The following is a 26938-nucleotide window of genomic DNA, read 5'->3' on the forward strand; positions in this document are numbered from 1 at the left end:
CTGCCGACGGCAATCTTCACTCCCTCTGCTTTCAGTTTGTAAAAAACGTCACTGGTTCCTGGAATTTCATTCTTAATCGAGGACAGATGTTTGCTCAGGAAGTCTTTAAAATCTTTGAATACAATTTCAACATCAATGGCTGAAGATGTGGGAACGCGTTCCTTCTCGTGTACATGTCCAATGATGTATCGGATGGCATCTTTTTTCTCCAAACCACGGTATTTATTGACGGTTTCAGGATCAATGTCATAGCCATGCTTCTTAAAAGCGTCTTTCATAGCAACTGTGACAAGAGGAACTCCCTCTACACAGTCATCTACAGTTGTACCAGCAAGATCAAACATCACCAAATTTATCTGACTTTCGTCCGCCATATTTGCCTTGTCACAACTGAGCCAGTGGTACCATATAGCGGTAAAGTCAAACTTGTTCCCAGGGCCTTTGCCATTTAAACCAACATGGCGGATTGCTTGAAGGTATAAAAACATAATTAAACATTCAATTCCTGTATATTCCTATAAAACCATTAAAATGGAACTGTCTCTTTTATTTATTTTATCTTTGCAGATACTTGTTCTGCACGGATACAGGTAAGACGAAGCATGGCAGTTTTATTGATTGCATTCCAAATAATTGTTTTTCTTGGTTTCAAGTTTTAATCTGCAACTTCATTAAGACAGAGTGCAAAGACCTGCAAAGAAAAACTTGGTGCTTTCAGAAAAGGACTCAAGAAGCTTCCTCTTGAATTCGGTATGTTTTTTATTCTCAAGGTTTGCTATAATTGTACAGATTAAATCTCAATTCAATTAACTTTTTGTAGACTCCATCCAGCTATAGTATTCAAAATCAAGCAGCTATTTTCTTATTTTCGTCATGATCAACGAAAGTCTACATCACCGCACCAAACAAAATTCCAAGCGACAGCCAAGATGATGCTGCCATAAATGGAGGTAAACTTGTGTGTATTTTTATACCAGGGGGGAGGGGAGGGGGGTAACTCTTCAGAATATTTAGTGGGATGTACCTCCCAATCCTTGTAACCCAGACCGGCTTTTTCAGACCTAATCTTCAAGATCCATTTTCAGACCCAGCCACTAAAAGCTACTTAATTTTTGGATCAGACCTCTAAAATCCATATATTTTTTCAGTCTTCATTCCAAAATGTTTAAAATCCATACCCATTTTCAGAACAAAAAAAGGTCAAAACACAGATATGCCTTATAAGGGAGTCACGCTGCCCCCCTCCCCTCCTCCACAGGATTTTCTAGAACATGCATGTTTTGTGACAAAACTGAGTGGATTGAGTGATTTGCTTGGGATTATTCTTTAACATTTCAGAATCAAATGAATATGGATGGTGGTTTTCAGCTGAAAATGACACTTATGACCCTCTTAATCCTACCAATGTCTCAAAAGGATTTGACGAGTCATTAGAGCTGGTAAAATCAACTTTTATTAACCAGGTAATGCATCACATGTCTTGTGCAGAGAATATACATTACAGGGTCTTCTTGGGGATAAGAAACAGCCATTGATGCCAAAGCAGTAGTGTGGTTATGGCAGTCTGGCAAAGAAGGTTGTTGCTACCCAGCAGCAGCTGAATTACTATTGTCTACCGTGACTTTTGATTTGTGGCCCCCTGGAAGTGTGACCAAATGATGATGATAATGATGATGATGATGATGATGATGATGATGATGATGATGATGATGATGATGATGACACTAATGACCATAAGGGTGATAATGTTGGCAGTGATGAAGATAATGATGTTAGTGATGATGACACTTGCAAATAAATTTTGTTTTCACTTGTTTGGTATTTTCAGTTCAAACTGTTTACATGTAACTCTACTTTTTTTGATATAATCTTTTTGTTCATATTTTAGGGTCCATTTGATGGTACGTATGATTAGAATAAATTTTTGTCAAAAGTGTGTTTTTATTAACAGAAATTCGAAGTATTTGTTTTGTTTGTTTTGAGTAATTAAATTCAGAATGTTTCCTTTTTCTTTACTTGTCTTTTTTGTTTTAATTAGGTGTTCTTGGTTTTAGCCAAGGTTCTTGTCTGTTATCAATTCTCTGTGCATTGAGGGAGCAAGGTTTGTTCTGTGTGTGTATTCATAGAACAGATTTATCATCATACTTTAAGGTGTAGTGAACATCACATACAATGCTTTATATTATAGATGGTGGATCAGAAAATTAACATTTCAGTGTATGTTAAAGTGCTAAAGTGAACCCATGAATTTCTCAAAGAGCGTTAGCCCTAGTAAGGAAATGGGAGATCGCACGAGGCCAAGAAAAAAACTCCAACCTCGGCGGGAATCAAACCCACGACCTCCGGTTTTGATCGTCCGTTTCTCTACCAACTGATCTGCAAGGCCAGATGGGAACAAGTCGTGGGTGATTGTGGTGGTAATTATGTTAAGATGAATGTGAATATACATTTGTACCCTTTCGTGTTATAGGTTGTCTGCAGTTTAAATTTGCCATCCTTGTGGCTGGATTCAAGTCACGGTCATCTGGTCATAGCATGTATTATACCAGGCCTATCTCGTGCCCCACACTGCATGTATTTGGGGATACAGACAGAGTCATTCCAAAAGGTATTTCATTAATCAAAACAAACAGCTTTCTCCTTCCACAGTTATATTGATTGATGATCTGCTTCTCCTTTTTATTGAACAGAAAACAGCGAAGACTTATTACAGCATTTTTCTAATCCCACCACTCTGAATCATCCTGGAGGTTAGTGAATCATGGCGCAGTAATGTTCGAAGCATGATTAAGCTAACCCATGGTTAGTGTGAACTTGGATTCCAAATTAATAGACCCTTCTCAAAAATGGCGGCCGAAAATTCAAATAAGTTAAAATTAAAAACGTACACCAGCACTAGAAAGAACACTTTTACTTTAGTAATCCTGCAAAGTTTCAGCATATCAGGTGTAATATCAGCTGAGACAATGTAAGTTGAAAATTGAAAAATTTGCAGACGTTTGTATGACTGGGAGTATGACGTATTCCCCCAGTCATACAAACGTCTGTAAATTTGTCAAATTTCATCTTACATTTCCTAAGCTGATATAACAAATATGCTGAAACTTTTGTTAGTAAAGTAAAAGTGCTCTTTCCAGTGCTGGTATCAGTTTTTCCTTCAGTTCATTTTTAACTCATTCAAATCTGTTGCTGCCATTTTGGAGCAGGGTCTATTGCTAAATATATATCTTAAAGATTCAGAAGACTTTTGTTTTCCAGTTTTGACTTAGACTGTACTTAATCTTTAGCTTTCAATTAGCTTGTTTAAAAGCTAAAAAAAAAAAAACGTTTTCAATGAGCAAGGTGAAAACCTCAGGATTAGGCTTAATCAGCTTATGAATGATGGGTCAAGACTTTAAATAACAGTTATTTTTTGCAAGGATTTGTTACTCAGAGGTTGAATTGTACACATGTCATGTAAAAAAAACAAAATTTAATTAAAACGTTCAGAGTGTGGATGGTGAGCGTAATTGAAAAGTTCAGTGGACAACCGACCTAAATGCATCTTAGGTCACTTTTGCTGTTTTAACTCAGATTCACCAGAGTTTTTACATCTGGCCTTGAATTCCTTCAGGAAACGTTGCTCCAATGTTTTACCTACTGCTCTGCGCTTCATTTGCAATAAAGATCTATGGTTACTGATGGGCAAGATTTCCGTTTTTATCACAAAATGAAGCGCAAAGAAGCAGATAAAACATTGGAGCCATGTTTCCTGAAGGAATTCAAGGCCACATGCAAAACCTCCAGTGAATCTGGGCTAAAACAACAAAAAGCTATCTGAAAAGTCATTTGGGTTGGTTATGCTCTTGTCTATTCATATACGTTATTGTTGAATGTATAAAATTATATACCGGTACTTGATTTAGTGTAGTTTTCTTTCTTCCCTCTACAGGACATTTTGTTCCCACACAAGCTCCACAAAGAAAAGTGTATATAGAGTTCCTGGAACAGTTTATCGCCAAGTCTTAACTTTTTTCCATGGAAATGCAACAGTAACAATAAAATTATTGAGAAAAGAACAACTTTTAGTTTTCTTTTCTTGACATCATGTTCCTGTTGTTGGCTCTTTTAGCAAAGAACTTCTGTGTCTTGAAAATCGACTTTTTAGCCCAACACTGAATGATTTACATGTATCAATAGAAATTTGAAAAAAGTTGATTCAGAAATGACCACCGGAAAAGAATGTCAGGTCTTTTGTTTATTTAATTACCGCTCAAGAAGTCGTCAGTTGGATCTTTAAAGAGTTAAAAATGTGGTCGGAGTTATATTTGTAAATAAATGAGTATGTTACAAGTCATAAATATGTGTTTCCTGTACGAACAAAGTCGGATTTATAAAACTCTATGGTGATCGTGCATTTATGTTTGCCGCTCCTAAATAAAATTATTGAACGCTCTTCCTTTGGCCATTCGGTCTACCACAAGTCTCTCTTCCTTTAAATTAAGACTTTTTATTTAGGAAAGCTTTCGACTGATTTTACACTGTAAAGCGCATTAGAACACTTTATGGTAAATGCGCTATATAAGTATTTTTATTTAGTTAGTTTTCTTAATAGTTAAATTGCCGTACCAGTTGGTGTTAGGGTAGTTATAAGAGTGTTGTTTAATTAAAGTGGGCCTGACTAGTACAGTATTTTCAGAGTCTCCTGTCAGTGAAAATCATTAAAAGGACTTCCAGCAAAAACAGTCTATGTCGTTTTTTGCTTGGCCAAGAGGTGGTAAAAACTTGTTCAGTTTTAATAGCATCCACAACGGATTTCGTGTGTTGAATGCAAGTACGTTTTATTGTTTTGTACCATGGCTGATGCACTGGGACTTCTGCCATCGTCATACTCAGTCCTTTAGGCGCTGATCCAGAAGAAAGTGTCACCGTTTTCCGAAAATAAGAGCGCCAAAGGTGCGAAATTCTAAGGGGGTGCGGGGACATGTAACCCCAGAAGTTTTGTCATTTCCTGGGGTTTTCAAGTTACTCTGACTGGTATTTACTGTACTTAAAGCTGGCAATTTCTTATCTATTTATTGTCAAAAATCTGACTGTTTTCCGTAAAATGGTGTGATGTGGAGAAATTTCTCAAAATCAGAGCAGAAGTACGAATCCCGATATAGTACAGAAAATACGCAGAACGGTGCTTAAACTGGACACTTTCTGAGCGCTTTTCTATTTATGCCAAACTGACATCCGTTCTACGTACACTCCTTTTGGAAAAAAAACCCTTTATTTAAGTAATTGGAAGAAGCCTAAAAAAATAGTATGTGAAATACGCACAGCTGACAATCCTACACTGCAGTAGGTAGTTGCTAATGTCGGTAACAGGTCGAGCTCAGGTTTCATTTTTTCTTGGGGAGCGGAAACAAACGCCCACACCCGTGCGCTTGGCGGAGCGCGAGGAAGATGGAAATAGGGTTTATCCTCCATGCCGGAAGCTTCTTGACCTGACATGCATACTTGCAATGAGAGACGAAAGACTTTGATAATATTATTATTAGAGTCTGAAAATTTAAACGGGGTATGTAACACTTTACATTAGGGGATTTTACACTGCAAGAAGCCCAGGAGAGTCGTGCATGGCTATCAACCCCACGTCACAATCGCCATTGCTTTATGGCAGTTTATTATATCTGTTTATTTCTTATGAAAAGGAATTACGTAGTTCTGACACCAGCGGCTACAAGATTCATTCTGGCCATAGTCAACTTTAGCCCCCCCCCCCCCCTCCCCCAGCGGCCACAAGATTCATTGGCCCCCGCCCACCCCGAAAAATATTTTGCCCGTAAGCCAATGCAGAAAATGGTATTCAGACGGACCCATCAGGGGTGGAGAATTCACTATGGACTTGGCTAGAACAAATTCCACGAGTTTCTTATCTGTTTGTAATTGTAACCTGTGAGAGCAGACGCCTCAGTCTTCTGTTTCACCCCGAGAAAAGAGCTCTTTTCGCAGACACTTTAGGGTGTCTTATACAACGGGAAAAGTTTTGTTGACGACAGATTGTCAGCGGAATTGCCCATAAGCTGGTGAGTTTTTCGTCTTTTCTCTCTGATCTGTCATTTTCTCTTTTCATTTTTTTGTCTTTTATCGAACATTGTAGCGGGTGATTGATCCGTGATGGAGTATTTAAAGAGCTCTAGCATCCGTGTGCCAGGAGGAGGCGACAAGGTTTACAAAGACGAGTGTGTTTACTGCTTCAACTCTCCGGTACATTTCATTTTTATCACACGTGCAAGTTTGTCAGTTTTCAGCTGTTTAGCCTGCGTAGCTGGCGGTTTTGGTGGGCGGGAAAGCCGGGCCAAAACGAGTGGTGCAGCTGCGGGTGAAATGGGGAGAGAACCGCGACAGTCGCGGCGAAGCCGCGTCAACGAGCGGCTTCTCGTTGCCCTCGCCCCATTTCCCCGCGGCATCGCCACTCGTTTTGGCCCTCGTGCCCGGCTTTCCGGTGAGCCCAACCATAAAAACCGCCAGCTACGCAGGCTATCAGCTGTTTTGCCCCACACGCAAGCAAAGTTACTGTTTACCATTTATGGATTTGCCACTTCCTCTGAATTGAGAGATGAAAGCAAGTGAAAGAGTGGTGTGATCACAACTCTAGCCCAGAAATTGCATATATCGGGCGAGCTCCTTTCTGTGAACTTTCTGGAGTTATGACATGGCATTTGAGCTTCCGTACTTGGTATGCACCAATCAGTGTTAAGCTGTAGAGGGAGGGGGGTGGGGTGGAGGTAGGCTTAGGTACACATTATCGAAAAATGGGTTAAAATTCTTCCTGGAATTTATCCAAAAAATTTCTAAAATTCTTAAAAATTCCTAGAACAGTTTCTATTCTTGGTTTTCATATGACATCATAAAAAAACTGAAATTCATAACTAAACACAATTTTGGGTTTTTATCTTCATCACACATAAGAAAATCTAAATTTCCATCGGCTTGCTTGTTTTCAGCAGGATAGCATTCTTTGTTTTGAAAATAGAGCAGTTTGAATTTTAGATTTTTGCGCAGTATGTGACAGAAGGATTGCTGCTCTAAACATGTCACGTACATGAAAACATCGATTCGCCTTGTGGTTTTTTTAGGTCTGATCAGCTAACATGTAATAGAAGCGTTAATGTCAATGTGTGAAAGTCCAGCAGAGAGAAGAAAGGCTTTGAAATAGCCAAGGTAAACTCCAGATGTTTTTGCTGGTTTCCGGCCGCCATGTTGGTGCCCATCAGACGGGGCACCAACATGGCGTCCCATACTAAACTCTGTAATTTTCCGTGGTGCATTTTCTCGAATAACTCGATTAGGAGATATCGCACAGCCCTGTGGCTTTCACACGTTGTTTATGTATCACTCTTCTACAACATATCAATTTCTTGACTTCATCTATTGAATGGTTGAGGATTTTATTTTTTCACTTGCGTGACGATGTGTGAGGTGAAAACTACCTATTAATAGCAGCAGCGAGGCTGGTATCCATAGGTGCCATTTTTTTTTCCATTCATTATCAGCCCATGTTTTATAAATGCTGCTGAATAACTGGTGTACACTGCAATTGTTTATAATATAATTGTTTTCACAGGAGTGTGAGAAAGGTCTCTATGTGTGTCTGGCTACATTCCTTGGGTTTTGTGAAGAACACATTAATCTTCACATCATTAAAACATCTCACCGAGTATTCCTGAATTTCAAGAAAGTGAAAAAGGTATTTTTACTACTTTGTTGTTAATAAGGTTAAAACATTTCTCTACGTCAGTGCTGTGGGAAATGATATACATGTAATTCACCTTCTGTTGTTATGATGATGATCATCATCATCATTATCATCATCATCATCATCATCATCATCATCATCATCATCATCATCATTATTTTTATTGTTATTGTTATTAAATTGATTGATTATTTCCTTGTTTTTAGCCTCGGACGGAAACAGACACCACTACAGATGTTCCACCAAAGAAAAAACCCACAAGATTAGCAATTGGTAAGTTAGCAGAGTTACTATTCAATTCCCAGGATCACAGTAAAAGGATGAATTTTTTGGCAAAATAATTATCTATTAAATAGCGGATAAAATTACTGATAGATCTCATGGCTTCTAATGGTCATATATGCCATTCAGTTGTACCTTAGAGCGGCTTTCAATCAAGTGTTGTAAAACCAAAACCAAAGTAATTACTCTGGCCAATCACAACAGATGTAAACAACACAACGAGCCAATCAGAATTCAAAGCAAATACATGTAACTGGCGCCAAGCACGGCAAAACGCGTGCAGCCAAACACGATTGGTTTTGGTTTGTATTCCCATTGGTTGAGAAAGTTGTGCGAGTGTTATTTAAAACCAGTCACAGAGTGTAGTAATGCAAAACCAAAGCAAATGCGAAATTACTCTCGACACTCGTTGAAAACTGCTCTATTCCATCCTGCTGGGACTAGCATTCCTGGGTAAAGGACTTCATGGTTTGATTCCCAGACTTGGCATCATGTTGCTTAAGTTTGTTGTTGGTTCACATCCTTGCTCTGAGAGGTTTATCTCTGGGTACTCCAGTTTTCCCCTCTGCTTTCCAAATTCCAATTTGATCTGGAAAGTGTCCGCAATTAGTGCTAAAAAATACATTGACAATTAAATAAATTGATTCATTTATTTTTTGAAAGATATTACACAGGATCTATAGGATGAGAACAGCACGATCTGTCAGACCCCTGAGATTTTCCACAGGGTCCCTTGTAAATTCTTCATGGGATCCTATACAATCTTCAGGATCCTATAAAATCCTTCTTTCCCAGAATCGATCCCAAATGGTAGAAAAACTGAAGAATACTTACAGGATTCTGCAGCACCCAGTAAAATCTTGTAAACAGGATATCCTTGAAGGATTCTATGCAGGATCCTGTAATATCAGAACTGCAAGATCCTTCATGATCTGTGCAGGTCCTTTGCAGGGATTTCCAGGATCATTACTACAACATTTAATGCAAGATCTTCAAAGGTCTCTGAGGATTAGAAGGAAGATCCTTGAGGATTTCTCTCAAAAGAGAAGCTCCTTATGCAGATCTTAAACCCTTTGGCTTTAACGTAACAGTGATCAGCATCAAATTTCTCCTAATAATATCAATGCTTATTCAACCCCTGAGGTCAGAGAATTTAGGATATGATCATCCAAGGAGAATTTTCTTGATATTTTAACTCTCCACAGTAATTTTATAAGAAATGTATCTGGACTTAGGAGAATCTTTGATATTAGATGTTAAAGGTTTAAAGGTCCTTGAGGTACATTAAAGATTTTCACTAGGGTTTACTTTCTGTGGTCTTCATTCGCAGGCGTTGAAGGTGGATTTGATGTGGAAAAACCAAAGGTACTGCAGTTATGACAGAATTTAACAATTTAATGCTTTTCTAGCATAGTTCAGAGAGGCATGTAAGTTTGCTTTTAAATTTGTTCAAGATTCAACAATGTTAATTACTGAGTACAGATTAACTTTAATTTGCCCATAATGCATTGTTGTTTGGTTTGCAGGTAGAATATGATGAATTCCACTCAGTGTCAGTGTTGGGTACCAGTGGAGATCCACACATTATTCTGGTTCCAAATGCCGAAATTCCCCTTCAGGTATTTATAAAACATCTCATAATGCCACTAACACAACCAAGTTATAAATATTACTTAATATTTATTAATACAGTTTATGTATTAACCAGAAATTATTTTAATTGATAGGCTCAGCTATCCATTGCAGGAATAATCGCTGCCGACACAGCAGCCTACAAAGACCAAGTGGCATCTTGGGATGGAGAAAAGAGAGTGATCTCTAAGTATGTACACATAGTCCACTTGCTTGATGGTGTTTCTTAATGTGTTTTGGCTTTAAAATAAAAGTATTAACAAGTATGTTATCTTGTTCTTTTTAAGGCATGCAGACAATCTGTTGCAACTGGATAATGGTGTTAAAGTTCCTCCAAGGTGGGTAGTCCCTATGTGCATGAACTGATGGCTGTTTTGCTGAACTTTTCCATTTAATTATGCCCACCCCTGCTGACAGACAGATTGGCATCCAGCCAATAATACAACTGACAGAGGACATGCTTGACTGGCTAACCCTATTACATGTACAGTGTATTACTTACTGAATGACTGACAAATTGACTGATTGAATGACTGACTGACTAATTGTCAATTTACTAATCGACTGATGGACTGACCGACTGACTGACTGACTGACTCAGACTCTTTGACTGACTGACTGACTGACTGACTGACTGACTGGCTGACTGACTGACTGACTGACTGACTGACTGGCTGACTGACAGCTGACTGGCTGACTGACTGATTGACTGATGGCTGACTGACTGACTGATGGCTGACTGACTGGCTCAGATTGACTGATGGCTGACCAACTGACTGACTGACTGACTGACCGACTGACTGATTGACAGATGGCTAACTGACTGACTGACTGACTGATTCAGATTCATTGATTGATTTTAACTGACTGACTGTTTAATTATTAATTAATTAATATTATTATTAATTAATTAACTAATAAGACTGAATGACTGGTCATCTGACTGAGTGATTGATTGATTCTTTGCTGATCAATTTTCTGATTAACTGACTGATTGATTGATTGATTGATTGATTGATTGATTGATTGATTGATTGATTGATTGATTGATTGATTGATTGATTTACTTTTTTTCCAGAGGGTGGAAGTGTGCAAAATGTGATTTGAAGGAAAATCTGTGGCTCAACTTAACTGATGGAACAATTTTGTGTGGCAGGCGCTATTTTGATGGTTGGTAGCTTTCATTCTCTGTTACATGAAATCCTGAACAAGGAAATTTGAACTAGTGAATGTTGTCACTGATACTTAAGCCCAAGCTGGCATTCCTCACAAGAAGGTTTACTCAGGCAGTCATAACTGGGTTCAAACCTATCATGCAGAAATATGAATGAATTCATACATAAGTCTAACTAGTGTGCAGTCTATTGGTTAGAGTATCGGACTGTTGATCAAATGGCCGGAAGATGGGAGGGTTGGTGGCTCGAGGCGAGGTTGCTAACTTCTGCATAATACTGCATTGTTCCTTAGATAATTAAGAAACTTTCTTCCATATTGTCTCTCTTCACAGAGGTGTATAAATGGGTACCAACGACATACAGTACTGCTGGGGGTAACCCTGCAATGGAATTAGCTGTAGCATCCCATCCAGGGGGTAGAACAGTTCAACAATACTCCTATTTGTAGTTGCTTCAGAATTTGGTGTTACATCATTGAGCAATATCATCTAGTTGATGATTTTCTTTATTCTTATGTATGGATAATGTAGGAAGAAGTTACATATTGATTACTCCTGGGAGTGAAAGGGTTAAGCTCCAACTGTGTGGACCACTTAGGCTCAAAGTGCAACTTGACGTTTAACCTAATGTGTATTTAGTAGTACATGATATTGTGCAGTTCCAGAAAAAATCCATACCTACCCCATGGTAGGTCATCGAAAATTCCTGAGGGGAGGGGGGTCTTAAAAGTCAAAAATTTAGAAGCAAAGTATGATGCTAAATTGGAATTTCCTGGGGGAACAGGGGGTGCAAAACAGTAAACCTTCCGTGGGGGGAATATGGAAATTTTCTGAAACTGCATATTAGAGGGCCCAACACATACCACTTCTCATGATTTATTTTTGCCTACTTCTCACTACTTTATTTTAATGTCATTTTACTATTCTTCAATGTGTGAATATGCCAAAAAAGGCATTACTGATTATAAACACAAATCTGTTTGTTTGTTTGTTTGTTGTCTAGGCTCAGGAGGTAACAATCATGCTGCTGATTATTACAAAGAAACAAAATATCCTTTAGCGGTGAAACTTGGAACAATCACTCCTGACGGTGCAGGTAACTATTGGGAAATTAAAAAAAACAACTCCTTATTCAGTGGGATAATAGCTGATTTTGTGCATTTGTAATTTATACATGTACCCATAGCTGGTAATTTTTTGAATTCTTAAATAAATACTGTATGCCCATAGTGGTGATTACATGAAAGTGAAACAAATTATGACATTCATACATTTTGATAGCTCAACGGGTAGAGCACTGCATCAGCATTGCAATGGTCATGGGTTTGAAGATTTCCCATTCAAGCCTGAATTTTGCAACTGAATAAGTTTGCATACATAACTGCAATGGTCATTCATTGTAAGTGAATTCCAAGCCGAAATAGAGTAGTGTTATACACTTAATGTATGGTCCCGGGGGAAACAGTTTTGTTTTCCTGAGAGTCCTGATGTTTCCCGAGAGGAAGTCGAGGGTAACATCAGGACTCAAGGGAAAACAAAACTAACTAGTTTCTAGCTGAGGGACGATACATTAAGTGCTTTGTTCTATATTTAGACTTTCCCTTCAACAGTCACAGCAAAACAAACAAACAAACAACTGAGAGGGCAACGACTGTGGAATTGTATCCCGGTCGGGATACATTTTGTATTTGATCAGGGGTACGTGACCAAGAATCAACCAATCACAGTACTCGTTTTGTTGAGTGAAAGTCTAAGTAACTATATAATAATAGTTCTTATTTTTGTTTTGGGAAGATGTGTTTTCTTATGATGAAGATGACATGGTGGAGGATCCTCATCTTGCTCAGCATCTTGCGCACTTTGGAATCAACATCACACAGATGGAGAAGGTGTGTTAGGGAGTAATGGTTTGCCTGATTATATATGTTTCCTACCACCTTAACCCTTTAAGCTCTGATATCAACATGCAAATTGCTTGTTACTGTAGAATTAGCTATATTTGTTAAGTACTGTAGAAAGCTATTGGAATCAAAGGAAACCAAAAATTTAATTGTTTGGTTTTGTTTCAAATTACTCCAGACATACATGTATTACTACATGTAGTTCTCTGAAAATCTACCAGACAGGTATAAATAAGTCCCACTGGCTACAGGTGGCCAGGCAACTTAAAGAATTAGGCAAATTGCAAAAAACTGATTATGGATTGTTCTCCCGTTGAGAAAATCAATGGATATCTTTCTCTGGCTGCATGAGGAGCATGTGATATAGGAGAAAAGGTGCTAAGTTTCAATTTCATCGCAGTTTTAATCCAAATTCATTAAAGTCCCCATGATGATTACCCAGTTCTACATTTGTAGCTCTCAAAATTTTGCTGATGACCAGCAAATTTTTTCTGCCTGTAGATGATTATTTGCTTCCCTTTCCCCCTTTGACCATGTTCCAAAATCCTACAACATTTAACATGTTATGCGTGAGAAGTTGAAGGTTTCATTTTCAGGAAACAAATATTCATATCTTAGGTTTTCCATGCATAGAACAAAAACAACTCTGTTAGTTATTTGTGTACTAAACATGTTTCTCTTGTGATTGCAGACGGACAAGACAATGGCAGAGTTGGAGATAGACATCAATATGAGAATTAGGGAGTGGGATGTGATACAGGTGAGAGGACTGTACAGTCTTGTAACCCCATGATGACCCACTAAATTTTGACTCAAGTTGTACAGCTGTTTGAGTGTGTAGAAATACTTACTGAGTTTGCATAAGACAATGTGATGAGCATTTACTTGTTTGTTTAGGAATCTGGCAAGAAATTAACTCCTTTGTATGGGCCAGGATACACGGGATTAAAGAATTTAGGAAACAGGTATGTTGTATGTAAATTATATTTTATTAACTTTTGTGCTGGACTTTTTAAAGCAAAACTACATGTATATGTTGAGCAGGCTTCATAACAGAAGGGCAATTATTTATCAACCAATACTTTAACTCCTGAGCTAATTTATGTTTGTAATTGTTTGTTTGTTTGTTGAACATTTTGTTGTTGTTGCTTTTGTTCAGTTTGTTCCAGCATTTTGAAGATGACAGAAGAGCTGTGGAAACATGTTTTTAAAAAAACAAGACAGTTGTCCTTTTCTTATTAAACTATTTTGAAGACTGGAGGAAAGATCCAAAATATTACCCTGGTACAATCCCTGTTATTCAAAAGAACAATGAAAGATCAACCATACAAAAACAGTGAGCTACTTCATACATACTAATGAGCCCGACTAGACTCACATCTGCAGTTTCAGACGTGTACATGTCTTGAGCAGATGCGTTACATGTATGTGCGTATGTTTTGGTTCGCTTAATTCGGACATATATTGTACTACTCACAATTAAGATTGAGCATATGTCTGAAGACGTATCTTTTTTCTCAGACAGTGCTTTTTATCTCTATTCCTGTCCTTTTCCTTTTCAGCTGTTATATGAATTCAGTGATGCAAGTTCTGTTTTCTCTCCCAGAGTTTAAACAAAGGTACAATTATATTTCAATGTACAATTATGTACAAATATGTAAAAGGATTGACTGATACTTTTCAATCCCTGATTGTTACATATTAAAGTGCCATATTTAAACCATACAGGGCCAGTATAAAGCTATGAATTTTTCTTTACATTATAGTATTTGAAGGTATTTGACCAGTATTTCCAAGAATGAAATAATAATTATTATTATTTCATTCTTGGAAATACTGGTCTTGCGTGACACATACACTGACTGTAAATTTAAACATTTTAGGATAGCATTTACATTTATTAGCTTTCTTGGTTGCGCGACTGTCTAGTAAGCAATTCAAAACAATGCTCTTACTTAGGTGACTTTCTCTTTCAGATATGGGGAGCAGTGTGCGTCAATATTTTTTCAGGCTCCTGAAGACCCTACAGGGGATTTCAATACTCAAATGTAAGTACACAAGTAAGGTAGAGCCTGGTACATCATAGTGTGTTACACAGCAGGCCTTAAGGTATTCATCAGGTGGCTCAAAGTGTGCCATTATCCCTATGTGACAACGTTAGATGTATACAGTGAATCCCGGCCTTGCGACCACCTCGTCATTACAACCACTTTTCTGTGCCCCAAACAAATTGAAAGTCCAGTCATTTCCTTAATTTACAACCTCGTTAATCCAACCACCCTTTCATTTCGACCACATTTTCCTGGCCCGAAGGTGGTCAAATTAACAGGGTTCTGCTGCGTTTTGAGGGTAAAATTATCGGTGTATATAGTATATTGTATGTTGAATAACCATAGAATGATTTGTTATTTTCTTACTGATGTGGCCGAGTTTGATATTGCAGGGCAAAGTTTGCAGATGGGCTTCTTTCAGGAAAATATTCTCAGGAACCACCAAAAGAAACACATGAAACAACCGAGGAACAAGTAGATCGAGTATGACTTGTTAAAATATTACAATGCTCCGTACACAACGTAATCTAGTGGGTAACTGCATAATTCGTTTTAACATTGTTGCGTGATAACTTGAGGTTTGAAGTGGTGTTACCTATTTTGTGTTTTTAAACAAGAAGTTCCGCTATAAAAGGGCAAGCCCCTTCTTCATTTCACACCTTTGTGGGCGTGAGATGCAAATTAAGACGCTGTTCAGTCGTGGCAAGTTGTTGACTCAAGCGTCCTCTCTAAAATATGCCTCAAAATTTTATAATATCACCACAGCAATATAGGATATCAAGTTCTTATTTGTTTAACAAGGGTTATCCTGAAAACTAAGCCAATTTTATTGGTAAAAGCCGAAGAAAAAGACATATGTTGTTTGACAGTTGCCTATGCTCTTATGGTTGATGACAACTGAAGGTGAGAATGGCCTGGCCAGGCCCCTTTTATACCAGAACTTCCTGTTTAAGCCATTGGTTCTCTTTTCAATTCTAAATTAAACTTAGTTTTTAACTGTATTTATTCTAGGGTTTAACTTAATTGGCTTTAATTATTTTGTTATGTAGTATCTTGCTAATTGTTTATATCTTTGGAATCGTTTTTATTTAGGGTTTAAAAGCTAAGCTGGCTTTGTTATGTATTAGCAGCACATCTTGCAACATCGATTTGTTTTCTTCACCTGACGACCTGTGCCATTTAGGCCCCTGGCTTCGGCATCTCATTGTAATCTCTAGCCTGTGTTATGTTAGAGACTTATTATTAAAGTTAAGTTATTGTTATTAAAACGGTATGTACTGTAACTGTTAAAAGTTTGTTTTTTCAGGAACAAGATGGCATTGCACCGCAGATGTTCAAATCAGTGATTGGTCGTGGTCACCCTGAATTCTCCAGCAACAGACAACAGGATGCCGAGGAGTTTTTTACGCATTTAGTCTCCACAATAGACAGAACTGAGGTTTGTGTCGACTTAAACTCTCAATTTTTCTTCTTCTGCTTTCTTTCCTTCCTTCTTTTATTCCTTCCCTCTTTCTTACTTGGTTCTTTCTTTCCTTGTTTTCCTGTTTCGTTTTTTTTTTCTCACTTTTTATCATGCCCGGCATTATTGTAGCTCTGGGCTTATTCTTATTTTTCCAACAAAGAAGAAATACCTTGTTTAACTTGCTACTCCAACGTAGTCGACCTGCGCCTAGTTGTTCAAAGCCCGATTAAGCTAATTCTGGGTTAACGTGAACTTTGATTCGTGTCTAATTACTAACGAATAAAGATTCTTAAATTTTTGTCCCTCAGTTTAGAATTAGACTTTTCTTTACCATTAGGTTAAAATTAGCCTTTAAAAACCTTTTTGACGAGCAAGATGAAAACCTCGGTTAACTTTTAATCGTCATCATCATCATTTATTTACGTTACTAAAAAAAAGGAACAATTCAATTTACAATAATGGCGAGGAGACCTCAAGGAACCACCTGGCTTCTAAGAGAGGCCATGTCGGCTGTCATTAATAAATAGAAAATATGGTTCTGCGTAAGAGCGGCTTGTTCAATTCATGATTTCACAGATAAACACTGCAACATTTTTTAAAAAAATAGATGAAGAAGTAATTGATATTGGGAGAGAGTTCCAGATTTTGGGACCTTGGTAAAGGACTGTAAATTGTTTAAGATTAGCGTAAGTCAGCTTTCAAACAACTGGGTTTGATTCCATTTTTCTGTTAATACTCACCATAAGACTTACACGTACCTCGTAATTGGAATTATTCGTGTTTTTGATGCCCATTTTCTCTTCTGGTCTCGGAGGATACCGTAGGAAAACAATAATAATTAGTAACTGGGTTTAGAGAATGAGCTATTCAGTCATAATTCTTTATTTTTCAATGGCATTTGGTTTGTTTGACGTGTTCTTTAGCGATCCAGTACGCCGGGACTAGTGAACCCAGCAGACTCGTTTAGGTACAAGGTGAGAGAGCCATACGTGGCTTGCTTTTGTTACTGGTAGATCTAGTGACATAGTAAACTTGTGAATGTAAATCTATGTGTTAAATGTAAATATCTTGTTACCCAACATCAGGGTTTTTTTTTACCTCTTCATACCAAACTTCTATTGTAGTATTCAGAATAAAAAACCCCGAAAGTAAGTCCCTCACCCCCTCCCTCTGCTCAAAAATAACACCCCCTTTCCCCCTCCCCGCCCCCCAAAACGGTACTCAAATGTAGACATCTGTCTGGTAATAAGCCTCTTGACACTAAGGTAGCCTGCGTGGCGGGCGCGTGCGTGATGCACCTCACTCCCCTCGCGCGTTGCGCGCGCCCGATTCCACTTCTCCCTTCCCCTTTATAGCGGCCGTCAGTTTTAGTTGTTTTAATCTATTCCTGCTTGTTTTGCTGAATTGTTGTTTAGGGTTGGGAGCATTGTTCTGTTGTTCGTTCATTTGCCCTCTCGACCAACCATGTAAGACGTTGCAATAGACCGTATTCGTATTCTCGGTATTGAACTGGAACTAGCTTGCACACGAGGCTTATGCGGGGAAATCTTTTCAGCTGCAAATAGTTTCTAATACATTTCCCCGCATGAGCCTCCATTGCAAGCTCGACCCAGTTCAATACCGAGAATACGAATATGGTCTATTGTGCAGGTCGCCCTCAATACAGTACTCAATGTAGTACTCCTCTCAGAAAATAATCCCATGTCTTTAAGTTCTATATTTGGAAATTTATGGTATTTTTGTGTGGGCCTTTAATCCATGTAGTACTCAACATACACGTACATGTATGTAATAACAGACGTCTGATAGTTGACCCTCTCGTCCCATTATGATTTCAGGTAGAAGAACGTACACAGTGTACGCAGTCAGGAAAAGTCCGCTATAACAGCAGAGAGGACACACTGTTGTCGCTATCAATACCAATGGAGGCAGTGCTAAACAAAGGTGAGAAAATTTACTGAACCACCGGGGACCTGTGGAGAAGATGCAAAGAGGGAAGGGGGGTGGGGTGAGGAGGACTGGTGGGGAGGCCCTTAGGCTTTTGATGCAGGCTTCACAGCATGGATAGGCTGTTTTTAAATTAAGGAGACCATGGCCAAAACGGAGACCGGCAAGACACATTTTTATATCTTGTATTGTTTTGATTTGTTTGCTATAATTTATTATTGTTCTGAAGTCTTGTAGGATGTCAGAGAAATTGAATCGTTTGATCAATTCATGAACAAATTTATAGAATGTATTTTACACCTCCTTCCTTCTTGAGAAATTGTAGTTTTCTCTTTTAGCCAAGATATCACAGATGGATCTAGACTTTCAAAAAAGTCCTTCGTCCGATTTATATGGCGCTGTCTAAAAAAGCTCATAAAAAAGCCCTTCGACGCTCGCGCGCGGTATAAAAAAGCTCGCTCTGCTCGCCAACCTCGCGAGGTTGAAAAAGCTCGCTCTGCTCGCCAAACTCGCGAGGTTGAAAAAGCTCGCTCTGCTCGCCAAACTCGCGAGGTTGAAAAAGCTCGCTCTGCTCGCCAAACTCGCGAGAATGAAAAAGCTCGCTCTGCTCGCCAAACTCGCGAGGTTGAAAAAGCTCGCTCTGCTCGCCAAACTCGCGAGGTTGAAAAAGCTCGCTCTGCTCGCCAAACTCGCGAGGTTGAAAAAGCTCGCTCTGCTCGCCAAACTCGCGAGGTTGAAAAAGCTCACTCTGTTCGCCAAACTCGCGAGAATGAAAAAGCTCGCTCTGCTCGCCAAACTCGTGAGGTCGACTTGTAGCAAGTCTAAGATGGATCGGGCTATTTTGTCCATGTACCTCTGTGTTTTTTTGTGTGTTTTTTGTTTTTTATAGTTTCTTAAATACAAACTTTATTTACCTCTCTCGTTTTGTGTGGTTCTTGTTTTCACAGATGAAGTAGCAGCCTATGAATTGAAGCAGAAAGAAGCAGAAGCAAAGAAGGAAAGATTGTATGTCACCTCAAAATATTTTAACTTTTTTTCAAAGACCTTTCTTAAGTCTGTTTAATTCAGTTTTGCATCAGCTAAGCTTGGTAAAAATTATGTTCATTAGCTACTGATACAAAGGAACAGCAGACGTACATTGTGTATTTCAGTTTTCTCAGTCATCCCTTCTGCGATAATGCCGCTCTTGCTCAATGCAGTCACCTACCTGTCTTTGCGAAGAGTTTGGATTGCTTCGTTTCAAACCCGGAAAAGATTTTGATATCCTTGATCAACAATGTTGTCATTATTAATCATTTGTTTATTTAAAAAATGGTTCAAATTCGATACAGTCGTTTTCTTTTTCTCTCAAAACTCACGAAGAGTGACGCAAATTATCGCCGATAGCGCGAACTCGCGAGACGCGAAGCACGGAAGCTGCTGATTATCTCGCGCGAAAGTCACACGCACGTTCTCTCCAGTCTCACTTTCAATGTTGAGAAGATGTTAGGAGTGAAACTCTTTCTGGTACAGAAACATTGTTCAGGAGATGTTTTATTCTTATCTGAACACCACAGTCACTCAGTGGCTCAGTGGTTGTGAAAATGAAGTGCATATTGATCCAAAGTTTGTGATTTTGTATTTTAGAGATCCCAGTGAAATGGTGCGTCCCAGAGTAACCATGTCAGCCTGCATTGAGGCATTTGCTTCCCCAGAAATCGTCGACGATTTTTACAGCACAGCTCTACAAGCGAAAAGTGTGGCTCAAAAGTAAGTAAATTGCATCGCGATATTCAAAGATGTTTATCGACCGAACCTTTACCCTTTAGGCCCAAACAGTTAGCAGCCAGTCAAATTTCTCCTCGTAATATCAATGCTTTTTCAACCCCTGAGGTCATGAGAATTAAGGATATGATCACCCAAGGTGAATTTTCTTGATATTTTAATAACATCTCCCCAGTACTTTTATAAGAAAAGTATGGGGACAAGATAGGAGAATCTGTTCTTTGATGTTAGGGGTTAAAGGGTTAATAGCGTCAAGGAGTTTGCTATGCGATCATTAGTTTAATTCGTCGACGTTTACTGCAATGTAATAGAAGAAACGATCGATTATGTAGAGAATCTATTTTGTAGGTAGACAATAGTTCGGTCACAACTGGAATCGTGTTGACACATCACACCCTTCAATGTCTTATCTGATTCTATTTATTCCTACATATCACGTGCAGGCATCTTGCTGTAACCTCTGTTTGTGTGCCATTTTTGTTACAGATCAACAAGATTTGCGACATTTCCTGATTATCTGATGGTGCAAATGAAAAAGTTCACCCTTGGTGACGACTGGGTTCCAAAGAAATTAGGTAGGTAGGTGGGTGGGTAGGTAGGTAGGTAGGTAGGTAGGTAGGTAGGTAGGTAGGTAGGTAGGTAGGTAGGTAGGTGGGTGGGTGGGTGGGTGGGTGGGTGGGTAGGTAGGTAGGTAGGTAGGTAGGTAGGTAGGTAGGTAGGTAGGTGGGTAGGTAGGTGGGTAGGTAGGTAGGTAGGTAGGTAGGTAGGTAGGTAGGTAGGTAGGTAGGTAGGTAGGTAGGTAGGTAGGTGGGTGGGTAGGTAGGTAGGTAGGTAGGTAGGTTGCCTTTATTTATACACGATGTATATGAAAGCTGAAAGCTTGTGGGATCGTGTACAATACATTCCTACTAAATTAAATACAAGTAGAACTAAATATTAAATACAATTAAATGCAGTGTAAAAACATTAAAATGCTATCAGTGCGACTTAAAACAGATTAGCTTACATTCAAATATACACAAAATCTTCAAGTTCAAAGCTAGCGGTCGAGGCTGATAATACGTTGAATTTAACGGCCGTAAAAAGTTCCGAAGTTTTGAGCTCTTTGGCAAGATTATAATGGCTTGTACGTAATAAGCTCGTTTGACCATTTTCCTTCTGAATTCAAATGTGAATCATGATTGATGCTAAGATTATACGCGTTAGAAAAAATCCTATTGTGTAGCTCTTTTTCAAACCGAAAGCTATTGATCAGCATGTATCAGGCTATCAGTAACTCTGCAGTGTATGTTAAAGTACTAAAGTGAACCCGTGAATTTCCCACTGAGCGTTAGCTCTAGTAAGTAAATGGGAGATCGCACGAGGCAAAAAATTAATATTTGTCAATTGACCTCGCCGGGAATAGAACCCACGACCTATGTAATTTCTGACGGTTGAGTGACTAAGGAACGATTTAGTCAGAAATTACTATTCTGATGGCACGATTGAGAGGTTTTAGTATTCTCAGGGGAGAGTTTTGAGTATTTAATGTTTTAGCGGGGAATATTAATCATTCTAGCTCAGTCAGTCTTCCTGTTCGCTGCTTTCAAATTTAGTTAAATTTTTTCTATGGAGTTATGGGTTTGTTTGTACCTCTTCCTCGAGGTTCTGTGCCGCCGCATTAGATGGGGAATACGTTTCCACATATTTTTTGGCCACATCTAAAGAGTGGTTTTTTAGTGGTTTTTCGTATCTGGCGTGGTACACTTAATTTTTCAAACTTTTCAAGTTAGACTTTATAGCATGTTGTATGTTGTAATAAGTATATGTCAGGACACATTGTTGTTGTCGGATGACTGACTGACCATTCCTCAATAAACTATTTCACATTGAATGTTTCGTTATAGTGTAGTCAGAATCAATACATACATACATACGTATACTTTATTTATCCTCGAATTTACAGAGTAGCTTTGAATAGCTAATATCTTCGAGAAAATAAATACTAGAAAGAAAGAGTAAATAGACAAAATAAAATAAAATGAAATGCAATTACAATTACAATTCTGTTATTATACATTACATACACTGTGGAAAGGCCTCATAATTAAGGACCTTTTGCTTGAATTGAAGAAAATCAGATGTCCTATAAGTGTCCGGGAGAGAGTTCCATATTTTACTAGCTAAGTATGAAAAGGAGTGTAGGCCATAAGTAGTCGTTTTTGCTTTGGGAAGGTCCAGAATATAATGTGAAGGTGAAGGGACTAGCGATATTAATTGCACCATATTTTATGAACGTTTAAGTATTGTCTTGCATTCTAATCTAGTTGTTAAATGTTTCAGATGTATCAATAGACATTTTAGATGAGCTGGACTTGTCTCACTTAAGAGCTACTGGTCTTCAGACAAACGAAGAAGAATTACCAGAAGCTGAACAAGCCCCTGCAGCAGGTAAACTGTTTGCTGTTTGTTGACATTTTAGATTGTATGATATCTGCTTCCCGTCACTCTACACATCTGTCCTGTGTTAGCCGCCATTTTAATCTGTTTGTCCAGTTTTTGCTGATGTTTGTCCCTGTCCGCATTAAAGTACTATAAAAATGATATTCTGAAAGAGCACGGTGAAAAATACCTACTCTCTAATGGGGAACATTCTCCAAATGGAATTTAGAAATGTTGGTTTTTGAGGAGAGGGGAAAACCGGAGTACCCGGAGAAAAACCTCTCGGAGCAAAGACGAGAACCAACAACAAACCCAACCCACATATGACGCCGAGTCCGGGAATCGAACCCGAGCCACATTGATGGGAGGCGAGTGCTCTCACCACTACGCCATTAGTAATGTATAGTCTATATTTGTTTTAGCTCCTGAGATTCAAATTGACGATAGTGTTGTGATGCAGCTTGTGTCCATGGGGTTTGACAAGGAAGGATGCAGAAAAGCTGTATACCACACTAATAACCAAGGTATGTCCTCAAAGCATAAATTTATTTTTTCATCGCAAACGTAACTTTTTATATTGTTAGTTGCAAAGTTGATAAAGGCTGCTATTAAATTACTCAGGTAAACGAGGAACAAAAACTTCAGTGGCGCGAGTTGCGGCAAGGCCGTGTATGCCTATCTACAAATGAAGCCGTTTTCTTAACCTTTCCTCTTCAAATTGATGCGTTAATGGATTTATGCTAATAGTTAAACAGACTATAATGTATTCAGTTTGTGCTTGCTGTAAACATGGAACTACAAAGAAAAAATTCCGAGTACCTCATGAGAGTCGAACCCCTTACTTACAAACAAGCTAGGCCATTTACAAGGTCGGTTCATTCTTTAAAACTTTTTGCATACTGCAAGAGTCAATAATGTTCCAATCATCGTATACAATGGGAAAGGCAAAGTTGGTAAATGTACGGACAAGCTCTTTCAAGTCAAACTGCCTGCTTGTATACCGGGTGAACTCTAGATGATTGTACCAGCATAGATATCGCGCAATTAAATGTAGGTTTACTGAATGCTGGGTCCCTTCGATAGCTGTGTGGATAAGATTGAAAGTTGGCGCGTTTTTCTTCGTAGGTATTGAGCCCGCCATGAACTGGGTACTAGAACACATGGGGGATCCAGGTAGGGCATTTCCATCAGCTTATTTGTCAGGTGTTCTCTTTTTAATACTTCTTCCATTCAGTCAATCTTATTTTATTTAATTTTATTGCTTATTACAAAAAGAGCGAGATGTAATAAAGACGCTAAACCCAAACCAAAGTAATTAATCTGTCCAATCGCAATAGACGTAAACAGCGCAATGAACCAATCAGGGGTCGAAGTAAATACATGTAACCGGCGCCAAGCGCGGGAAAACGCGTGCGAGCGAGGCACGATTGGTTTTCGTTTTGTTTCTGATTGGTTGGCAAAGTGGCGCGAATTTCGTTAACCAATCACAGAGCGTAGTAAGGGAAAACCAAAGCAAACGCGAAATGACCTTCGACAGTCAATTGTAACCCGCTCCAAGGTAAGAACAATAGCAATAAGTAGCCTGGATCACCCAAGTAGCATAGCTGGGCTAATCGAGTGGGTGATCCAAAAACCGGGTTCGCTACAACGTTACGTTAATTTATCTAATACATCAATTACATTAAAATTATGGTCAAAAAATCTTTCTTCCAATACAAAAATTATTAATAGAGATTTGGTTATATGCAAAAATCAACCTTCGACTTTTTAAGATGTCTTTGAAATGACTAAAGAGGGAAAACGTTTTTATCTTTTAGTAGAGCCTTTTCTTTAAAATGGTTATTCGGTTAGATTTTTCCGATGCCTGTTATAAGCTTTTTGCGCTAGCCGGTTAACCCAGGGTTGCGTCTTCCCCAAGCTTCATCGGATAGAAGACTGCTCCACACTGGACCCAAATAACTGCCAAATTCCACAGGGCTTAAAAGTTTTCGCCTACTTCGATTATTGTCTGTTTTAAAATACAAAACTGAATGCAAGGCTGGCACTACGGCAAAGGGCAGATTTATTAGTGGCCAATATTTCGACTAATAGAATTAGTCTTCCTCAGGGCCATATTTTCACGTTCAAGTGACGCCTGACACGAGGTCTTTCACAAGAGAGATCCGGCAAAATTACCAGCAAGTTTAATTCCTGCGTTGTGTGGACCTCTGCATTCAAAAGTTTCCTGTTTTAAAACTGTGACACGCCTTCTGTTTGCAAATGGTTTAATCTGGTTTAGCGCGCCAAATTTTAGCTGTCATAATAGTTCGTCAAGCGCCAGTTCAATTTCAGAATGGCTGCGACTTATTGAGCAGCTGAGGGGTTGAACACATCATACCACCAAATGTGAAACTTTCTCAGATTTCAGCGCGCCACTGAGCATTCCAGCAAGCAGTACCGCAGGCTCAACACCTGTGAATGAAGAATCTGTGGGAATGATTATGGCGATGGGATTCACTCGACCCCAGGCCCTCAAAGCTTTAAAAGCCACCGTAAGTGTTACTTGACTGCATTTTTTCTAACAATAAAATTTGGTCAAATGTTTAAACTAATGGCTTCTCGTTCCTCTTGTCAATGCACTCTAGGATAATAACTTGGAGAGAGCAGCAGATTGGATATTTAGCCATGCGCACGAGCTTGACACTATGGAAGAGGACACACAGGGCAGCCAGCAGACTGGACCCCAGTACAAAGACGGACCTGGCAGTATGTTGATAACAATATCTAGTCACACAGTTCCTATGTCGTTTTTTAATTTATAATTATTATTATTATTATTATTATTATTATTATTATTATTATTATTATTATTATTATTATTATTATTATTATTATTATTATTAGCAGTCAAGACAGCAAAAAAAACTGCATAAATCTAGTTCGAGAATCATAGATATGCCTTTAGTAACTGTTAATATACCATCACATTTATTCCATTGTGCATATTCCACACATTGAGATTCGAACCCTAGCAGTATGCAGGATGTTTGTCCCATGAACCTAGTTTAATGGCCTTAGCTCCCACGAGTCTCCTGCAGCTCAGTGGTAGAGCATCGGAACTAGTAATCAGAAGGTCTTAGGTACGACTCCTGATAGGAGCACTCGGATTTCCTTTTTCCCGAGTGTGCCTGTGTCACTCAATGAATGATACATCATTCTCACTTAGTACATACTGTTGAAAGGATTAGTAACGACGTTATAGCTTAAACTGCAGACAACGCTGCGAGTATCAATACAACTCGCTGTGTTCATACAATTAGTGTTGCCCCATCTCAGGTATTTGCGACAAGAAAACAACATTCAGCCAAAATAGTATACTAGGGTCTATTTTATTTAAATCTTGCATGAGTATCATATGACGAAGTCTCTGTTTATTTGTTATTTTACAGAATACCGCCTCATAGCGTTTATCAGTCACATGGGCACATCCACAATGTGCGGACATTATGTCTGTCACGTGCTTAAAGAAGGAAGGTAACGAAAAACTTCCTTGCCTTCGGTCTGCTTCCTCACGTTATCTTGTCTTGTCACCATTTATGTACAGTTAAACGTTGAATACATAACCTATTTAAAATCTTTTATTATTATTTTCAGATGGGTAATTTTCAATGATCGTAAAGTCGCCCTGTCAGAGAAGCCTCCGAAGGAGCTTGGGTATTTATATTTATACAAGCGAGTGGATGCCTAACTGCGCAGCCTCAGCTGTTCTTGGATCTCATTGGCTCGTGCCATTTGGCTGTCACATGGTGTTGGCACAGAGTCTGCGCAGGTGGATCACACGGGCAGCCGAGTTAAAAAGAAAGTTCTGTAGGAGGAATTTTGAACTTAACACCACGTTAGAATATTTTAAGTTGGGACGCTAAATATTGAAAACTGGACAATTAGATTTAAATAAATTGTTTTCTCTTTACAAGTCTCCTTTTTTTGTGTATTATTATTTTTTTTTTGTTCGTTCGTTTTACGAAAAGCATTCAAGTTTTCATCGGCCAGCTTTTCAATAAATACTGTATTTTTCGACTCCTGTCTTTTACTTTAGCTCAAAATCTAGCAATAAGTTCACTAGTTTTCCCAATGCTAATCGTTTCCTCAGCTCAGAATCTAGAAGTAAGTGAAGTCGTTTTTCTGCTCAACATTTAGCGATATCAACCTTGAGCAGCTTTTCAACTGTTGTTTCTTTACCTTAAAATCTTGCAATAAGTTCAGCAGTGAGCAATCAGTTCACTAGTTATTTCACTCCTGTTTGATGCTTTAGCTTAAAATCTAACAATAGGTTCAGCGGTTTTTAGACTGCAACCAACAAGTAGCAACATTTCAAACGAATTTTAAACGCAAATAAGACGAATTTTAAACGCGCTTCTAGCCTGCGTAGCAGTCGTTTCCGTTTCCTTTAAGCCAAGCGGGGCAAGCTTGGCAAAAAGGAGCAAAAAAGTAGGAGCGGGGGGGAGGGGCGGAGAAGGAAAGGAAACGCCTGCCGCTGAGCCCAGACAATTTACCGAACGCCGTTCGTCAGCGAACGGGAGGCAATGATGCATTACCATT

The 26938-nt window shown here is 38.7% G+C and overlaps 2 protein-coding genes across 3 annotated transcripts; both read left to right on the forward strand.

Moving 5' to 3' along the window:
- Positions 1 to 434: 434 nt before the first annotated feature.
- Positions 435 to 4046, forward strand: LOC146488762 (esterase OVCA2-like). 2 transcript variants are annotated; one of them, XM_085113251.1, is made up of 10 exons: positions 435 to 476; positions 568 to 590; positions 677 to 750; positions 888 to 950; positions 1339 to 1463; positions 1889 to 1901; positions 2039 to 2101; positions 2471 to 2608; positions 2691 to 2750; positions 3932 to 4046. In XM_085113251.1, exons 1-10 carry the CDS (start codon positions 459 to 461, stop codon positions 4006 to 4008), a joined length of 654 nt encoding a protein of 217 aa, XP_084969377.1. In that variant the 5' UTR covers positions 435 to 458; the 3' UTR covers positions 4009 to 4046. The 2 variants fall into 2 exon arrangements, with proteins under 2 accessions (XP_084969377.1, XP_084969383.1); XM_085113257.1 differs by lacking the exon at positions 888 to 950.
- Positions 4047 to 6040: 1994 nt separating this feature from the next.
- On the forward strand, positions 6041 to 26315 carry LOC146488763 (ubiquitin carboxyl-terminal hydrolase 5-like). The gene is made up of 28 exons (XM_085113293.1): positions 6041 to 6234; positions 7595 to 7717; positions 7933 to 7999; positions 9339 to 9373; positions 9535 to 9627; positions 9736 to 9830; positions 9928 to 9978; positions 10719 to 10810; positions 11818 to 11910; positions 12609 to 12703; positions 13407 to 13475; positions 13613 to 13680; positions 14278 to 14334; positions 14692 to 14763; positions 15159 to 15249; positions 16073 to 16204; positions 17152 to 17202; positions 18067 to 18172; positions 19123 to 19180; positions 19802 to 19924; positions 20426 to 20514; positions 22262 to 22369; positions 22783 to 22884; positions 23486 to 23533; positions 24761 to 24891; positions 24985 to 25105; positions 25789 to 25873; positions 25994 to 26315. Exons 1-28 carry the CDS (start codon positions 6145 to 6147, stop codon positions 26085 to 26087), a joined length of 2439 nt encoding a protein of 812 aa, XP_084969419.1. The 5' UTR covers positions 6041 to 6144; the 3' UTR covers positions 26088 to 26315.
- Positions 26316 to 26938: the final 623 nt, after the last annotated feature.

This window comes from Pavona decussata, unplaced genomic scaffold (genome assembly GCF_977016875.1).
Source record: "Pavona decussata unplaced genomic scaffold, jaPavDecu1.1 SCAFFOLD_8, whole genome shotgun sequence".
NCBI classification, from domain to species: Eukaryota; Metazoa; Cnidaria; class Anthozoa; order Scleractinia; family Agariciidae; genus Pavona; species Pavona decussata.

Bases quoted from the DNA above. Each gene is read 5' to 3' on its own strand.
- LOC146488762 (XM_085113251.1), top strand. The intron at 591-676 runs GTAAGACGAAGC...AACTTCATTAAG, and splicing joins CTTGTTCTGCACGGATACAG to ACAGAGTGCAAAGACCTGCA. The intron at 951-1,338 runs GTAAACTTGTGT...TTAACATTTCAG, and splicing joins TGATGCTGCCATAAATGGAG to AATCAAATGAATATGGATGG.
- LOC146488763 (XM_085113293.1), top strand. From the start codon at position 6,145: ATGGAGTATTTAAAGAGCTCTAGCATCCGTGTGCCAGGAGGAGGCGAC. The intron at 12,704-13,406 runs GTGTGTTAGGGA...TTGTGATTGCAG, and splicing joins ACATCACACAGATGGAGAAG to ACGGACAAGACAATGGCAGA. The intron at 23,534-24,760 runs GTAGGGCATTTC...AAACTTTCTCAG, and splicing joins AGAACACATGGGGGATCCAG to ATTTCAGCGCGCCACTGAGC.